The 18653-nt window shown below is 51.3% G+C and overlaps 1 protein-coding gene across 1 annotated transcript in view; it reads right to left on the reverse strand.

Moving 5' to 3' along the window:
* Nucleotides 1-18653, reverse strand: part of RASGRF1 (Ras protein specific guanine nucleotide releasing factor 1) — a 101116-nt gene that overhangs the window by 8509 nt on the left and 73954 nt on the right. The window contains exons 20-24 of the mRNA XM_065906523.1: nucleotides 17591-17651; nucleotides 13653-13756; nucleotides 12089-12173; nucleotides 7911-8108; nucleotides 4072-4151 (exon numbers count right to left, since the gene is read on the reverse strand). Of these exons, the coding sequence (XP_065762595.1) occupies nucleotides 4072-4151; nucleotides 7911-8108; nucleotides 12089-12173; nucleotides 13653-13756; nucleotides 17591-17651 (528 nt within the window). The remainder of the gene's footprint in view (nucleotides 1-4071; nucleotides 4152-7910; nucleotides 8109-12088; nucleotides 12174-13652; nucleotides 13757-17590; nucleotides 17652-18653) is intronic.

Raw genomic sequence — 18653 nt, forward strand, 5'->3', positions numbered from 1 at the left:
CGGGCAATTTAGTCACTTGCATGTGGCACCGCCAGTCCTGGACTCTGTTCTTGTTCATCACCTGCATAGTGAGGGGCTTTAGGGAACAGCACACTTCATTCAGTCATGTACACACACACACACACACAACCTGCCCCAGAGTCCAGAGCTGTGAGGGAAATACATGGTGTTGTCAGAGTGGCCAGAGTAGGGGGCAGTGGGGGCAGAGAAGGCTGGAGGAGGGCCCCCAAAGGGCAGTACTGTGTGGACACAGGCCGTGCCGAGCATCTGAGTGTACCGGGAAGCACACTGGGGGCTTCGTGTGGGCAAAACACCCAATGTGCGGCTAGCTCTGAACTCTCCACGTGGGCATCTGGCCTGTCAGGTGGGGTCCAACCTTGCCTTGCATCAGGGCCTGGCCAACAAGGCTGTTATGGGCGGGGGCAGAGCCCTCACATGCCTGTACCTGATGTTCTAGGGAGCAGAAAGAAAGTGCCCACCCCCCAGTCTAAAAGCTGCTTCTGGTTTCCCAGGTGGCACCTAGACATGCATGCCAACACCTGGTGACTCCTGGCACCTTGATCTTATCTATGATCGTTTGGGGCCCCCAAGCCTGATGTTCTGCCAAGAAATTCCTGATGATGTCAAAGAGGATGAAAGAAATGAGCTGGCACCAGCGACTGAAAGCAAGATGCAGCTGCCTGATGGGGTTCTCCACTGAACCCCAGGAAAGGGGTGGTGACAAGCAGGGGTCACCCTCTGCTCTGTCCCCCACCCCCACCCCTGGCTGTGGGATGGACTGCCCTCTCTTACAAGCGTCCAGTCTGGGATCTCCTCTCTTTCTCAAGGAGGGGATGAGGGACATCATGGGCTGGGTTGGAATCCCTGGGGTCAGGACCAACAGTTTTGGTATGTGGTACAGGGAAATCAGGTCCTCAGATTTTGGGGAAATTTTTTTTGGTAATGGATTGGGAGTGGGGTGGGGCTCAGAATCCAATGTTGATTTTTGCCACCTGGATTCTACCTGCTCTGTAGTTTCATGAGCAAGAGACTGGGCTTCGCTCTGTGGCCACAGGCTGAAAACAAAGATGCAAACAGATATTTCTTCTTGTTGGAGCCCCTGAAACTCCAGGATTGTGGATCCATCACATCCACGTACATAGATGGATGTCCACACCAACAGGAGGTCGCATGGGGTGGCCTGCTGCTCAGCCAGCAGACTTGCTCCCTCAGAGTTGTTTCCATCCTCCACTTAGGGGAATAGAGGGGAAGGGCTGTGACAGGAGCAGCGAGAGCCTGGCTCCTGCATGCCCTCCACAGGCATCCTATTCAAACTAAAGACAGATGTGCCAATGAGCAAGGATCTGCTGGGTTAAGATTACACAGATGGGCAAAGCTAGAACTGGCCCCTCAAGAGCTTGTGACCAAATTTTACAACAAAATGTTTTGAGTGGAGCTGTGGGCAGCTTCTGGTCACTCAGTGGATGACAGGAGGGGACAGTCTTGTGGGTTTCACCAGGGTGTGGTTTGAGGAAGGAGAAGGGGGAGATCACATCCATGTGGGGGCATTGGGGCAGTGGACTGATGGGGTGCACACAGCAAGCCTTGTAGGTGGCCCAGGAGATATTTAAGAGAGTAGCTGGGGACAGGAGGTAGGATTTGGGGGTGCAGTCTTGGCTGGTAAAGCTAAAAGGCCATGTGCTAGCCTGGGTGCTGCACAAGGCTGTATATTATGATGACAGACTCAAAAGGACACCCGGGACATTAGAACAGGTCTGAGGACCCATGGACCCACACGGTGAGGCCCATCATGAGCTCCCTGTCTGGGCGACTCACCAACTGTGCCCACCCACCACCTCAAGCCCTCTGACCTCTGCCCCCCGCCTGGTGAGATGACCCCCAAGTCTTCACATACTGCTGCTTTATGCGTAAATCTTGGTGCTTCCGGATTAAAGGGGGATAAACACATGTCCCAGTCTGTCCTTCCCCTGCCTGGCCTGGCCTGCATCTCCGTAAGGCAGGAACCTGGTTTGCATAAAGGTCTCAGTGGCCGGAACGCCTGAAGGCCACCTGTGCCCTGCATGGCTGGGTGAAGAGGCGTCTAGGAGAGGCACTTACACAAGCCCACGGGGAACCTGCAAGAGGGGAGACAGTCAGGATGGGGACGCAGACAGAATGGGGACCACGGAGGCGGTGAGGCTGTGGTGGCGCTGGGCGAGGAAGCCATGTGAAGGAGGCGGATGGAGCAGCACCTGGGGGCGGACGGACGGGCGGAAGGACAGGTTGGTGAATGTGGGGGGCAGCTCCCCACAAGCACAGTCCACAGGGGCTCGCAGAGCCCGGGCGGAGGAGACACGGCCGGACAGCACAGATGGGTGGAACATCTGTCTGAGGACACAAACAAAGTGAAGATGATGGTCAAGGCGATGGGACACAGAGCCGGCACGAGGGACACACCAGGGATGACAGGAGAGAAATGAGAAAGGTGGACGGGGCTGGCAGGGTGGGGGTGTGGGGTGTTGAAGTCACTGGAGGGGCAAGAGGTGTGACGGGTTCCATCCCCAGGTGCTGGGGGCTTTAGCGGGCCTGGTGTGGGCAGTGGTCATGGGGTCCCTCTTGGAAAGGAGGAGAGGCGCTCCCGGGCTCCATTGGAGCCAAGGCCCTGGGATCTCCCAGGCACTGGAAGGTCCATCAAGTGGCCACCTTGATGGAGAGCAAGGGTGAGGGCCAGCCCAATAGGCCATGTGCTCGAGTATCCAAGAGGAACACGGAGGCAGAGACTAGTGGAGGAACCCCAAGTGAGCATCTAACGAGAGTGACAGCAAACCCATGTTTCAGGTGGGTGTGCAGCCTTGGCATGTGACAAGGGGCCAAGTCACTGCTGCCCAAAGACAGCTGGCCTGGCCTCTCAGGCAAACCACAGGGCACCGGCTTGGGTCAAGGCCCGGCTCTGTCACCATTTCCCCCAATCCTCTGGCCAGCCACTAGCTCCTCAGTGTCCTCGTTTGGACAAACATCATGGGAGATTTTTGTCTCACAATGTGGTTCTCAGTGGGGGCAATTGTGCCTCCCTGAGGGTATCTGGCCATGTCTGGAGACCTTCCTGGTCCTCATAACTCGGCGGGGGTGAGAGGGACGGGGGCACCGGTACCATGCATAGAGGCCAGGGATGTTTGCATTCTTTCATGCACAGGACAGCCCTCACCACAAAAACTATCCTGGTCTAGGGACTTCCTTGGTGGTTGAGTGGTTAAGACTCCACACTTCTACTGCAGGTGGTGTGGGTTTGATCCCTGGTTAGGGAACTAATATTCCACATGCCCCAAGACTGGGGAAAAAAAAGTAAAAGAACCTGCCTGCCAATGCAGGAGATGCGGGTTTAGTACCTGGGTTGGGAAGATCCCCTGGAGAAGGAAATGGAAACCCAGTATTCTTGCCTGGGAAATCTCATGAACAGAGGAGACTGGAGGGCCACAGTCCGCGGGGTCAGAAAGAGTCAGACATGCCTGAGCGACTTAACAACAACAAAAGGACAAGAGGACCAAGGTTGAGAAGGTTCACCTCCTGGGCAGTGTTAACGGGGCCAGGGAAGTCACCAACTTTGCAAACTGTAAAGTGTCAATTATTAGTAAAATCATATTTGTTTGATTCCAAGATGCCGTTGTCTATAAAACGCACTCTTGTTTTGATGACTAATTATCAAGTACAAAAAGGAAATGTAATCATATGAAATAAACGCATTGACTATGAGATGTAGCCTGACATCAGAAACGGTAAAATATAAAATAAAATGTGCATTTTGGAATCAAGGAATCCGGCACCTCTATAATTGCCATCACACCTACCACACTTCTCAAGACTATTCCTGTGTCTCTCTCTGCATGAGTTTTCTTTGGGAGATGACTGAGGACAAAGCTGCCCTGCCCTGGGGGTCTGGGGATGTGTAGGGATTGGTCTTGTGGGCAGACAGATGGACAGACAGACAGACAGACAGACAGGCCTCCTGCTCTGGCCAGGTGAGGCACACGAATGCCACTGCAATGCAGTTCTATGATTTAAAAAATAATGGTGACAAAATGACACACAACTTACTTTTTCAGAGCTTCTCTCAGATTCTTAAATCTGCCCTCTGATGATACAAGCTTTTGGAGCTTGTCAATCAAAGCTTTAGTCTGGAAGGAATGAGAAGCATTTACTAGCACACAGCACAGATCAAAGCCTGCGGCTCTGCCCCACACTCCAGGGCCTTGTTCCATCTTGAGATGGGGCAGGTGGGTTCGGGGACTTCCTGGGTCTAGAAACTTGATCCTGAACTCGTGAGGAGGTGGACAAAGATCTTTGCTTTGTGTGCCCATGTTCATACATCTTTCAGAAACTGTGGGTGGGGCCAGGAGGGTCCAAGTGCTGGGGTCCTGAGATCTGGGTTGTTGGGAAGGATGTGACGGGTAACTCCAGACAGCCAGACCCAGAACAGGGCATCATGACCTTTCTCATCATGACCTTTCTCATCACTGTACCCAAAGGATGTGACCATCTCCTCACACCTTCACTTTTATATATCAGGGGCACCACCCAAATTTAACGGGCTTCCCAGGTGGCACTAGTGGTAAAGAACCTGCCTGCCAATGCAGGAGACATAAGAAACTCAGGTTTGATCCCCGGGTAGGGAAGATTCCCTGGAGAAGAGCATGGCAACCCACTCCAGTATTCTTGCCTGGAGAGTCCCATGGACAGAGAAGCCTGGTGGGCTACAGTCTATAGGGTTGCAAAGAGTCAGACAGGAGTGAAACGACTTAGCACGTGAATTTAATAATAAAAAAAAAGATGGTGAATAAACTTATCATCAAAGAAGAAAAGACCTTGACGGAAAACAGTGAAATCTGTAGCAGAGGGTCCTCTCTGCCAAATGACCAAGGCAGGCCCTGCCCACATATTAGGTGGAGCCACTCAGGTGGTTGGTGTTTGTCTTAAGGGTCCAGGTGGGTGCTGCGGAGCGTGTCCTGGGTTGAGCCTGGCTTTGTGCTTCTTATCCCACACGACCTGGGGAAAGTCCCTCACCTCGGAGTTCCTCAGCGCCCTCATTTATAAAATGATGAGATGAGTAGTGACTTCCTTTTCAGCACCAAGCCTCAAGATCCAGAACATGGTTGAGAAATCAGGCCAGAGACCTGCTGTGCACCATAGGATTAATTTTTATATGAGAAACCTACCCACAGAAAACAATAAGCCAAGTCTTCCTTCGGATGGAAGAAGAGATTAGTGATGCTCTTCAAGGAGAGAGAATGGCAAAACACACTGTCCTTCCACGCTGGTCCCTCCATGTCAACTAGAAATATGGTCGCCTGGTTTGGACCAACCCTGCTCAAAGCAAAAATGTATTCTGGGTCTGATGAAAGAGACACATGCTAGGAAGGAAGAAGCCCCACCAGGCCAAGGGTGGATGATTCTGCTTTCAAGATGGCTGCTCTCAGATGCCCAGGCCAACCTCCACCCCAGGCTCCCAGCCACCCTCCTGCACTTGGCCTCTTTCCAGAGCTGTGCCCTCGCTTCCTCTTCTGTCCCCTCCACCTGCAGAGAAATGAGATGCTACAGCTGAGGCCAGATGTGGGGACTGAGGGTCAGAGCCCTTGGTGGGCTCTGTTGCCTCCATACCCAATACATCCATAGGCAAGTTCACACTCAACACACATCCAGAAAATGGAAGGGTGGGTCCAGATGTTCCTTAAGGGCAATGCTCATTCAGATAGTCCAGAATTGTGGGTGACACAGCAGTTACACACTCACATGGCTCCAGGTGAGGTATCACCATGCTCGTTGTCATTGTTTTTCAGTTGCTAAGTTGTGTCTCACTCTTTGCAACCCCATGGACTGCAGCATGCCAGGCTCCTGTGTCCTACACTATCTCCTGGAGTTTCTTATGTCCATTGGGTCATTGATGCTACCTAACCACCTCATCCTCTGCTGCCCCCTTCTCCTGCCCTCAATCTCTCCCAGCATCAGAGACTTCTCCAATGAGTGAGTTCTTCACATCAGGTGGCCAAAGTATTGGAACTTCAGCTTCAGCATCAGTCCTTCCAATGAATATTCAGGGTTGATTTCCTTTAGGATTGACTGGTTTGATCTCCTTGCTGTCCAAGGGACTCTCAAGAGTCTTCTCCAGCACCACAATTTGAAAACATCAATTTTATGGTGCTCAGCCTTTTTTTGGTGCTAATGGTAAAGAACCTACCTGCCAATGCAGGGGATGTAAGAGATGCAGGTTTGATCCCTGGGTTGGGAAGATCCCTTGGAGGAGGGCATGGCAACACATTCCGGAATTCTTGCCTGAAGAATTCCATGGACAGAGGAGCCTGGTGGGCTACAGTCCATGGGTCTCAAAGAGTTGGACACAATTGAGCACATGCCCACACTGGCTGACCCTAGGTCTTGAATGACATCTTGGAGGCAGGCCAAATCACACACCTTTGCCCTCTAACTGCCTTCAAGTTGCACTCTCCTAAGAGAATGGAAGACTTCAGGATGGTCTAGGCAATTCCCTCCCAACTCTATGACAAGGGTGATGTAGAGAATGAAGCCAAAAAATTCCCAAACCCCCAGTGGGATGGGAAAATAAACCCTGGTGAGAGGGCCTCTGGAAAAGATGACATCATTATGATGGAACAGGGCAGAAGAAGAAAGATGCTGACCTGAAATGGGTCACTTGGACTCTGCCCATAGCCATGTTTGAACCTCGACAGACTGAACAGCCTAGGTGACCTGGAGGTTCTACGGCAGCCTCGCTCAACCTCAGACTCCAAGAGTTCACGAGGTCATATGCCACGTGTGGGCAGATGTGGCCTGCTGCCCTGAGCTCCTGCACTGCCAGCCCCTGTTCTTCCACGAGCAAGGGAGGCATCTTCCAGCTTTTGTCCTGAGCCCGGCATCCCTGTGTGCTAAGAAGCAAGTGGCCCAGCCTCACTGGGTGAGGTGTGGATGGTAGGGGTGCTCTGCAGTTCTGCTGTTATCTGGAGCAGGAGTGACTGGTTGGCAGTGGAAGGGCAGCAGAGACGTCCCAGGATATCCTGAGTATGGCTGTTTATCTAAAGAGGAGGGATTTATGGACCTGCTGCCTCCCTGGGGCATGGAATCATGAGCTGTCATTGGCATTAGAAGAGTAGTGAGGAGTGGGTGATGAACAAAACCATGAGGGGACACAGCATGCCAGTACAGAATGGCCCAGATGAAGCAGGCTCCTTGGAGACCCTGGACCCCATACAACTCACCTGGCTGTAAGACCAGACACTGTACTACTGATGCCTTTGGAGGCATCCCCTGACCCCTGGTGGTCCCTGTCCAGCTTTCAGGGACATCCAGTGCACCTAGGAGGTGGCCCAAATGTCTCCTCTCAGGAGAGCTGTCTCCTCACGACCCCAGGGCATAGAGCTTTACTCCTGAGGAAGACACTGCCTTATGGTTTTTCAGAATCAGGTTCTGAGTGAATAACTGTTAAGTTCATATATAAGATCAGCAACTGTCTAATGGGTAACAGGGACAAGTTAACTCTCTCAGGGTCAGAAGGGCTGTGAAATCAAAGTCTGAGGAGAGGACTTGCAGGATATTCTGACCAGCATCTTGGTAACCTGCAGGTTTGGACTGAGATCCCCCAAAAGTCACCACTCCTTTGTCTCAACTCAAGAAGCAGCGTGTTGGGAGCAACAATTACTGTCACATGTCCCACTCTGAGGTACTGACTATTCAAGTGGGAATTAAAGTCCCACAAGGAGCTAGTGCCACACTGTGGGCCTGATATCTGGTCTCAGGTGAAACGGGAGATGAGTTCTCTAGTTTACCTGAAGTGTTGGCCCTCACCCTGTCCTTCATCTGCCTATGGATGGTGGCGGTCCCTGGTCTCCCTGCCCCAGCCCCAGCCCAGCCCACCTTCCTGCTGGTACCTGCTTAGAGACTTTAAGCCACGTCTTTTTCAGCCGGAAGATTGCGCTCCGGTTCATGGACGAGGTGATCTCCAAAACAGCATTGTAGTTGTGTAAGCATCGGCATATGTCGGCCACGGCCACCCACTTTTCGATGGTGCTCACCCTCGCGTTGATGTCCTCGTTGCGGACGATTTCTGAAGCGATCAAGTTACTGATCTTTAAGCCCATGCAATAGGACAAGAGAAAAAAGTAAAGGGAATAAGTACTGTAAAGATGATAAATCACCATTATTTGCAGATGAAATAATTGAAAATTCCCAGAAGAATGAATTGGAAAACTGCTAGAATAACCAACAGAGCTCATCAGGGTAGCTGGTTAAAGATTCAGTATACAAAAATAACTTTTAAAAATATAGTAGCAATACCAAATTGGGCTCCAAAATCACTGCAGATAGTGACTGCAGCCATGAGATTAATAGAGGCTTGCTCTTTGTAAATAAAGCTATGACAAACCTAGACAGCGTATTAAAAAGCAGAGCTATCACTTTAAGGTCTGTATAGTCACAGCTATGGTTTTCCCAATAGTCATGTACATATAGGAGAGTTGAACCATAAAGAAGGCTGAGTGCTGAAGAACTGATGTTTTCAAATTGTGCTGGAGAAGACTCTTGAGAATCCCTTGGACAGCAAGGAGATCAAACCAGTCAATCCTAAAGAAAATCAACACTGACACTGGAAGGACTGATGCTGAAGCTGAAACTCCAATACTTTGGCCACCTTATGTGAAGAACTGACTTACTGGAAAAGACCCTGACGTGGGGAAAAGATTGACAGCAGGAGAAGGGGCCAGCAGAGGATGAGATGGTTGGATGGCATCACCGACTCAATGGACATGAGTTTGAGCAAACTCTGGGAAAGTGGAAGTCAGAGAAGCCTGATGTGCAGCAGTTCTTGGGATTGCAAAGAACTGGACACCACTGAGTGACTGAACAACAGCACCAATTAGAAAATACAATGAAAAAGACATCACCTTCAAAATACCAGTGGGAATCTGTAAATTACCTGGAAACTTTAATGAGAACTATGTAGGATGCTCCATGAAAAATAAAGTTGTCAAAGGTAATAAGAGGATTGATTAAGGAAGAAAAGGATTAGAGTTCAAAATGGGAATGTAAATATGTCTTTTTTCAAAACTAATAAGCACGTTTAATGCAACCCAATAAAACATGCAATGGGAGTTATCTTGAAAGTCTGACAAAGTGATTCTAAAGTTTATCTGGAAGAACAGTTAATAAGAGTGAATGTCTGAGGGAATCTCCCACCATACAACTGAAGCTTGGAGAAGACACACACTTTGGGGCAACCCTTGTCTAGTTCACATATCCAAGGACTCCTCTACCCTGCCTCCAAAGCAAATAATCACACATACACAAACAAACTAAATGCAGGCTGAACTTGGAGCAGCCAGGGGTTGGGGAGGTGGTGGAAGCTGGAGCTCAAACATCAGAGAACTAGAACTGCAAGGAACTGGGGCAGTAGGGAATACTGGCCTTGCCTGTACATTTCTTTGCATTTCCTTTGAGTCTACAATTGTTTTAAAATAAAAAGTACAAAAAACATGACTTGTTATTAAAAAAATAAAGAGGACACTTATAGATGAATATAAATTATAGGGCTCTACCACCCAGAAATATTCTTCTTTAGAAAAATTTCTAAAGGACGTACATAAATAAGAATGAGGTATAAAATGATGTAAGAATGGAAAACTACTGAAGTGAATCAGGAAGGAATGATAGCACAAAATAGCACACATATTATAAGCCTTAATTAAATGGAAATTTTTTTCTATAAAGAAAATACTGAATTCAAAACAGTTTTACACGTTATGTAATTTTTTTAAAAAGGAATAGATTAGTCAAATTTTCCAGAGAAGAGAGAATGAAGGAATACTTGCTAGTTTATTCTATGAAGCTAGTATAAACTTGATACCAACACCAGATAAAGATAACTTTAAAAGAAGGAAAAAGTACACATCCTTTTAATATAATATGAATATGTTAGATTTGTCCATGGAAAGCAGGGATGTTGACTATTAGAGAAAAATCTATAACTGTCATTCATCACATCAATAGACTGAAAGGAGAAAAGCCATATGACCATCTCAATAGATGCAGAAGAATGTTGATAAAATGCAATACTTATTTACGGTAAAAACCATTATTAGCAAACAAGGAATAAGAAAAAGAATTTCCTTAACTTGATAAACAAACAAATTTTATCCTAAATGGGGAAATATTAGAAGCACTCTTTAAGGTGGTTCCGATGGTAAAGAATCTGTCTTCGATGTGGCAGACCCGGGTTCAATCCCTGGGTCAGGAAGATCACTTGCAGAAGGGAATGGTTACCCACTCCAGTATTCTTGCCTGGAGAATTCCATGGACAGAGGAGCCTTATGGGCTACAGACCATGGGGTGGCAAAGAGTTGGACACGACTGAGTGACTAACACTGATAGAGATTAAAACCAAGAACAAGATTCACTATCACCATCTCTGTTGAAGACTGTGGTCCGGGGGCCAGGTCTAGAGGCACCCAGAGTGCAAGTGCATGCACCTGAAGGTGAGAAGTTCCTTAAATTTGTCCCTGAGCACTTCATTTGACTCACACCAGTTTCAGTCCTGATCCTGGAGATCCCAGCCAGTACCATTCAATAACACCAAGAAGACTTCCCTGGTGGTCCAGCGGTTGAGAATCTGCCTGCCAATGCAGGGGACACAGTTTTGATCTCTGGTCTGGAAACAGCCCACATGCCACTGGGCAAAGAAGGCCATGTGCCACAACTACTGAGTCCAAGCTCTGAGCCCGTGCTTTGTAACAAGAGAAGCCTATGCACCACTACAAAGAATAGCCCTCATTCTCACTCCAACTAGAGAAAGCCAGGGTGCAGCAACCAAGACCCAATGAGGCCAAAATAAATAAATTAAATAAAATTTAAAAAATTTAAAAGATTTGTTTTAAAAGGTAAGACAAAGAATTAAGGCCAATAGGGCTGGAACCCAGCAAAGACAAAACCAAACCAAACCCTGTGTCAGGAAGAGATTAAGAACCAGAGTTTCAGGCCATGATTATCACCATCAAAGGGGCACCCATTCTGTGCACCTGAAAAAAAAGGTGAATTTTTAACAGAGATGGCCACACGCCAGGTAGTGATGACGGCAGTCCTCCGCAGGAGGTGGATTGTGTGGGTTCAAAGTGGGCTCTCCTGCTGATGACTGGGGATGAAAATTAACCTCTTCCAAGCTTAGTTTCTTCATCCATAACAGAGAATAAGATGAGGCTGATGAAATCCTGAGCACAGTGCCTTGCAGGTGGTCAACATGTAATAAATGCTCGCTCCATCGTCTCGTCCTTCACTTACTTGAGTCCTGGGCACACAGTGGGGGAGGGTGGGGGGGGAAGAGGGACTTTTTTGCTGCCTCCTGCTGTGGTTAGAGTTGTGAGTCAGGTGTGGTCAGACTCAGGCCTCTTGTGTGTTTCCTGAGGGCCCCGTCCACTTCATCACGTCCTCTCCTGCCACACATGCTGCTTTCCACTCTGCAGCCGTGTTTGTGACAGGGCTCCTTCTCCGAGCTCCGAAACCTGGATTGTCTGTGTTTCCTGCCGGGATGAGGGTCCGCCCCTGGCTGTGGTTGGCGTCATGTGGCTTTGACCAGGCAGTCAAGACAAGTGGGATCATGTGCTCCCACTTCCAGCCATCAAAGGCTCTTGTGTTGATGATTAAATGCAAAGGAATGAAGATGTTAAGTGCAGACGCCCTTGAGGTTGTCACGAGGCCAGGAGTGGACGGGTCCCTGTGGTTGCAAGCGCTGGAACTAGCGCAGATGTGGGGAAATCAGGAAGGGATATTTTCCCCAGGACTGGGGCTTTGCAGGGGAGGAAGACCATGAGCTACCAGACACAGGTCAGGAGACCTCAGGCATTTGCCTTTCAGAGTCTTGGTGTCTTCATATCTAAAGTGCGATGACAGCCCCATCTTTTGGGACGGGTGTAAACTTTGAAAGAAATTATTTTGCATATAATTCACAGGCTCAGAGAGGACCCAGCTGCTATGAATCCAGCAGGTGTACAGCCTGTTCTGAGGGTCCCACCAAAGAGAAACCTGCAGAAAAAGGCACTGGACCCCCTACCCCTATACTCACATCATTGAAATGCTTAGTGGTTTTCATGATATAAGGGGTTCTCTCATTCTTTTCCAGTTTCATCCACCCTTGTCCGAAGAACTCCCTGTAGGAAGTAAGGGAGAAACCCAGAGTGGGTGGGGTTAGGTTTGTTCTTACTGATTTCTCTTCTGAGTCCTCTGCTTTTTAAAGTGGTCATTACTGGGAAGTGACTTTCTGCAGAGTCTTTGAGAGGAGGGGACCCTGGGGTCAGGTCTAGCTGTGCCCCATATCAGCTGTGTGGCTCTGGCTAAGCCCCTGGAGCCTCAGTTTCATCATCTGTGAAATGGGAATAATGACAATACTCTTACAGGGTCATGGAGAGGCCGAACTGAGATTTGGTGCTGAGAGCACGTCAGGTCTGGTTTTGGATCTTGCTTCTGACAGGGAAAACCCTCCATTTTAAAGTCACATTGCAGACATTGGTCTGTAGAACAGGAAGGACAGAAGGCCACAGAAAGGGCCAGACAGATAGATAAAGGTGCCAAAAGCCGTGCCACAGCGTGTTCTGGGAATGGCGACCTCACAGGACCACAGGCTGTCCGGGCCTCCAGGACAAGCTCCTTATTTGACAGTGACCGTGACAGAGTTCCACGGGCAAGAGTGAGCAGTAACTACTGCCTCTACGCCTGGGAGATGTGGCAGGTTTATAAAAGGCTGACACTCCACAACCAGCAGGGGCAGCGCCCGTGTCAGTGAGGGCCTCTCTGTGTGTCCGGTGGGGCTACCTTTCTAGAAGGCAGAGATCCGGAGTCCTGTGATGATTTATGACCTCCGAATCGGTGACTCCAATTTCAGGAAACCATTCTAGGACACTTGTCAGAAACCCAGAGATATATTTAGTTGTGATGAGGCTTTTTGACCTCCACCTTTAAGTATAAAAGTGAAATCTGAAAACAACCTCAAGGCTTGGTGCACTGCCAGGGATACAGTGTACTTAGTAAAGATGGTGTTCACAGATACCATTCTGGCACAGGGGCAGATGAAGAAAAGGTGATACAAATCATGTAGGTGGTACAGTTAAGACTACCTGGGGGTGACTGACTACAGGCCAGAGGAGGTATTGATCAGGCCTTGGGGCTTCTTCAAAGGCCAGAGCTGTCCCCAGAGTCCATTCCTGCACATGCATACACACAGACACATACACATGCGTGTGCACACATTTGCTCACATGTACATACATGCACATATGTGAACACATACTCTTTCTAGACCTCCAGAAAAGGAGCACAGAGTTAGAGATGCTTCTGGAAAACTGTGTGTGTGTATCCATGTGTATGTGCATGTGTGCGTGTGTGCATGTGTATGTGTGCATGTGTGCAGGTGTGTGTGCGTGCACAGGTGCAGTTGGTAGGGAAGGAGAGAGCCTGGAGACAGGAAGGGACAGGAATCCTTCACCATCCCTGCCGGCACATGCATTTATGCTTCTCTCTGTGGAGCATCAACCATGCAGCTCTGGAAATCTAGCGCACATGCTTCAGGAGGGGGACTCAGCTGTGATGGTGCCTGAGGAGGAAGGCGGGGGCTGGAACCCATGCCCACTCACTCATAAGGGATCTTCTTGAAGACGAGGTGGTCCAGCAGGGTCAGTTGCTCCGCAATCTCCAGGGCTGAGTGGTTTTCAAAGGGCTCGGCCTTCACGCCTTCAGCCTGAGAGGAGCAAGGTCCCAGTCAGGCCCGCGAGGGGCCCCTTCTGGCTTTGGAGCCCCTTCCTAGAGGGAACATCCATCTCGATTCTGGTAAGTGGGAGGGTGAGGCGTGACTGGGGAGGCCCCCCCCCCTCCCTGGGAGACTGTCCAGCAGGGGACGGTGGGAGCTGGGAACCATCATCTGCCGTGCCCCGTCTGTGTGTGTGCATGTGTGTGTGTGTCTGCAGGCCTGTGCTGCGCTTCAGTCACTCATGAGGTCATCCTTACGCCAACACATGGGTGAGACCACAAAGGCGTCTGGAGGTTAATGACTAGCCCAAGGCGCTCAGCCAGGTTGATGGGGACAGAGCCCAGGCCGTCTGATTCAGGCTGGAACCTGTTTCTTCCTTCGAGTCCTGTCTGTCCACACCTGCTTCACAGAACTTCTTTTTAAATTTCCTTAGGGGAGGACTCACAGGTGCAATGACCTCCTGTATCCCTGACCCATGTCCACAACACAGCTGTTTGCCTTCGTCCTGGGTACAAGTCCCTGCCCCAGGGCCACAATGGACACCACGTTTAAAGGTGACCACTCCCCAAGCCCTCGACTGGGGAAATCTTCAGGAAGCACTCTAGGGAAGCGATGTCCCCATGGCTGGGATCAGACAAGAGGAGGCCTGCAGCCCAGAGGGCTCTGGGAAAGTCTGGTGGATCCGGAAAGGGTAACTGGGCTCTCATGGGAGGAGAGTCAGGAACACGGATGCCCCTGCTCCCCTCCTGGGTGCCGACTGGGCTGTATAGGAGGAGACAGCCAGCTACCCTGCCCAGAGGGCCCAGCCAGTAGCACTAATGACAAGGGAAGTGGGGGTGACCCCGTGTCAGGGGAACAAGCCTCCATCCTGGACAGAGTCTTCCCGCCTACTTCTCAGCAAACGGTCATTGAGAACCGTCCAGGCAGATCCTTGTGAGACGAAAAGACCAGAAAACACAGTCCTGGCTTCAGGAGCTGCAGGCACAGGCTCAGAGCAGGGACAGAGTGTGGGCAAGTGGAAAAAAGAGCTCCTACTGCAGCCTGTGTGTGGTGTGTGTGACGCTGAGTGTGTATGTGTGTGGTGTGTACATGTGTGTGATGTGTGCATGGTGTGTGCATGGTGTGTATGGAGTGTACATGGTGTGGCGTGTACTCGTGCATGATGTGTATGTCTGCATGGTGTGTGTACGTGTGTACTGTGTACATGTGTGTGGTATGTACATGTGTGCGGTGTTTATATGTACATGTGTGTGTGGGGTGTGTGTGTGGGTGGTGGGCATCCATGTACTCCCCCCAACAGAGTCGCCCTGGGCCAGGCATGGTCTGGGCAGAAGTCCAGATACAGGAGCCTGGGTGTGGGGACATGATGCCATCAGGAATGACAGTTCTCAGGAAGGCAGTGGAGACGTGGGGATGAAAGCGGCATGGGCCACCTGGGATGCTCAGGACCCTCATGAGAAGGAGCCCCCAGCCTCTGAAGCAGGGGCGACAGGCAACCAGCACAGCCCACCCTGAAGGCCCAGGCCTGTTCTGGGGTGAGGCCGTGAGCTGGGATGGGTGCCCAGGGCATGGACACCTGAGGAAGGGGCCTGGCTTGGAGGCACGCTGCCCAGGAGGAGCTGGCCGGCCCCCGGGAGGGGCAGGGCCTGGAGCAGAGGCCTGTGAACGTCGTCACAAGAAGCCCCGCTGTTCTCTGGACGGCCCTGGGGCCTCCTCCAGACTGGACGTGCCCCACGCAGGCCCTCAGATTCTGGGAACCACGTCAGGGTTGCAGGAGGGGAGCTGGGGGTGCAGCTGGGTGGGCGGCCGGCCCTTTGTTCTTGAAGAGACTTGGCTACACATGAAGTTGGAATGAGGGCCCTCAGGCTCTTGACGGGTGAACGTTCCGGTCAGTCCCCTATTGGGAAACACGAGCAGTGTGGCTGCTGCCTGAGTGTCCTGGCCGGGGTCCTTGGGCGGTGCCTGGGGCAGCCCTGTTGCACTGCTCTTGAGGTTGGGGTGCAGGCAGGGCGCCAGCTGCCCCATGGATGGCTGCCCCCACCCCCAGGGCCAGGAGAACCCACTCTACGAGTCCAGAGCGGGGATGGGAGGGAAGCAGTGGGTGCAGGACTCAGAGGCCTGAGTCTTCCCATTAGCTACTCTGAACAGGCTGGATATCACTCAGTCTGACGAGAGGGCCTCCACCTCCGGGGAGGTCAAAGGTGGCCCTGAGCTTCCTTGGTTGCAGTGAAGGGCAACAGGGGCCCAGAGGGGGCCCAGAGGGGGCCCAGCCAGGCCCCGGAAGCACACAGACCATCATCCCTTCCACCGCATGGAACCCTGCCTCGAGCTCTGCCCGGGGTCCCCTCACTGCCGGGCAGGTGGCCACCTACCATGACCTGGCCACCTACCACCTCCCCCTGCCTCAGTTGCCTCATCTGGAAGATGGGGATAAAAATACAGATCCACAGCACTATTGAGAAGAGTCCTTAAGACTCTGGCACACAGTGGGGAGCCTGTCCACACCAGGCCTGACTTCTTACCCTCCTCCTTCCAGGGACAGGGTGAGCAGAGACAGAGGCGGCTGGTTAGGGGAGAGATGAAAGCAGAAGATGAAGAAAACAGAGGAGCTGGTGTTATCGGTTGAATCTTCCTCTCCAAAAGATAAGGTAAGTCCCCTACATATGAACCTTCAAGCTGTGAACTTTCAAAGAGGTGAACATGTGTTTCACCTCACCTTGCAGGTCCAGTCTTGTGAGTTAGTTCACATGTCTGGTGTACACTATCACATGCATGCATCCTCTACAAGTGGTTGTGCTGTGTGTATTTACTGTACAGTCCTATATAGAGGATAGCAGTGCAGTGTCTTTATTTCAAGTCCAGGATGTCCAGAAGCAAGCAAAAAAGCAGAGGTGAGGAAGCTGGTACTACTGTACTTTTCAGGGTACTGTACTGTAAGATTAAAATGGTCTTCTTTAATTTTGTATTTGTTTCTTACGCATCATTTGTGTGAAAAGTATTATAAACCTATGACCTACAGTACTATATACCTGACTGTGTTAGTCAGGTTCCTAGGCTGACTTTGTTGGATTCATGAACAAGTTGGACTTAGGAGCATGCTCACAGAACTCTTTTGTATGTAGGGGACATACTGTATGTTGAAGTCCTCAACCCTGGGACCTGTGACCATGAACTTACTGGATATAAGGCCTTCAGAGATGTACTCAGGTACGATGGGGTCACTAGAGGGGGCCCTCATCCAGTATGTTGTTACTGTTGGTCAGTTGCTCAGTCATGTCTGACTCTTTAAGACCCCATGAACTGTACCACACCAGGCTTCCCAATCCGCCACTATCTCCCTGAGTTTGCTCAAGTTCATGTCCGTTGAGTCGGTGATGCTATCTAACCATCTCGGTGTCTTTCTAAGAAGGGGAAATTTGGACATAGGGCCGACACACACAGAGGGAAGAGGACGTGGAGACAGCTGGGGAGGAAATGGTCATGTGACAACCGAGGCAGAGACTGGTGATCCTCTGTTACGAGCCAGGGAATGCCCAGGGCCACCAGACATGGAAGAGGCCCAGGAAGACCCTCCCCTGGAACCTCCAGACGGAGCATGGGCCCAGCAACACCTCATTTCCAGACTTCTGGCCTCCAGAACTATGTGAGATGAAAATTCTGCTGTTTTAAGTGCCCCATTCTGGGGCTCTTTGTTAGGGGAGCTCCAGGAACCAATACAGGGGATGACTGAGCTCCACTGGGGGGTCTTGGGGGTGGGATCCTGGGAGCCAGGTGGCCAGGGAAGGACAGACTTGGCCAGCGAGCGAGAGGGCAGGCCTGGCTCACCATCTGTGTGATCTCCTCCAGTGTGATCTGGTTGTCACCCGGGTCATCCTGGGTCAGAGTCCTGGGAGGTGAGAGGGAATGATGAGCCCCAAGAAGCTGGTGACACCCCTTGCCTTCAGGCATTCCCCTCCCTGCCCCCACACACAACCCGCCTCTGTCTCTGCTCTGCCATTTCCAAGGCCAGGAGCCCCCTTGCCCCTCTCTTATCATTGATGTCTTCAATGATTCAGCTCCTTGACCCTCCTGGATGGGTGAGGCCCCCTCCTGGGGCTCCCTCAGCTACTAGGCTTCCTGTGGTCTCAGCCCCAGGCTCCCCAGCTGGGAACGGCCATGCCTGTGCCTGGTCCACTCCTCCAAATCCGCCAGGAGCCTCTGAAAGCAGACTGGTGTCCCTTTTGTTCCTGTAGCTCAGGTACCTGGGGCTGGGCTTGACATGTGGCCGATGCACCGGCCAGTGGGGTGATGGGACGAATGAGTGGAAGGAGCTTCAGGCTGGAGCATCAGAGAGGCCAGAGGTGCTGGGGAGCCTTCCAGACGGGGCAGGGGGAACAGGGGAAAGCAGCAAGGTGGTGGTCAAAGGCCCAGAGGTGGGAGGCCATTCACAGCGACTGAGCAGTGGGTGCTGAGCAGTGGGTCCTGAGCACTGGTGGGGATGAGGGCAGAGCTCCTGCATCAGGCCAAAATGCTGAGCCCTCACTCTGACAGCAATCATGAGTCCGGGGGACGGGGCCAAAGAGGCAGGCCATGGCTGGGGGACAGTCCGGAGGCCATAGGGCCTGCCTGAACCACCCACGCTCTCCCTCCAAGGAAGCAGACCCACAGCTGGGGCTCTCTGGGTCCACCATCCACACCAGGGCCCACTTGACTCCCTGCATTCAGCAGCAGTCCAAACAAGCTCCCTGTCCGAGGGTCACTTGACCTGACTTGACCCGTAGACCTAAGGTCTAGCACAGTCCTGCATGTCTCCTAGGATGAGGAGGAAGTCCATGGAGGACCTGGGGGCTGACTGTGTGTGTGCACGTGTGTGTGTGTATGTGTGTCCAGGCAGTGGGTATGGCAGGGA

The sequence above is a fragment of the Muntiacus reevesi genome, chromosome 15 (assembly GCF_963930625.1).
Source record: "Muntiacus reevesi chromosome 15, mMunRee1.1, whole genome shotgun sequence".
NCBI lineage: Eukaryota > Metazoa > Chordata > Mammalia > Artiodactyla > Cervidae > Muntiacus > Muntiacus reevesi.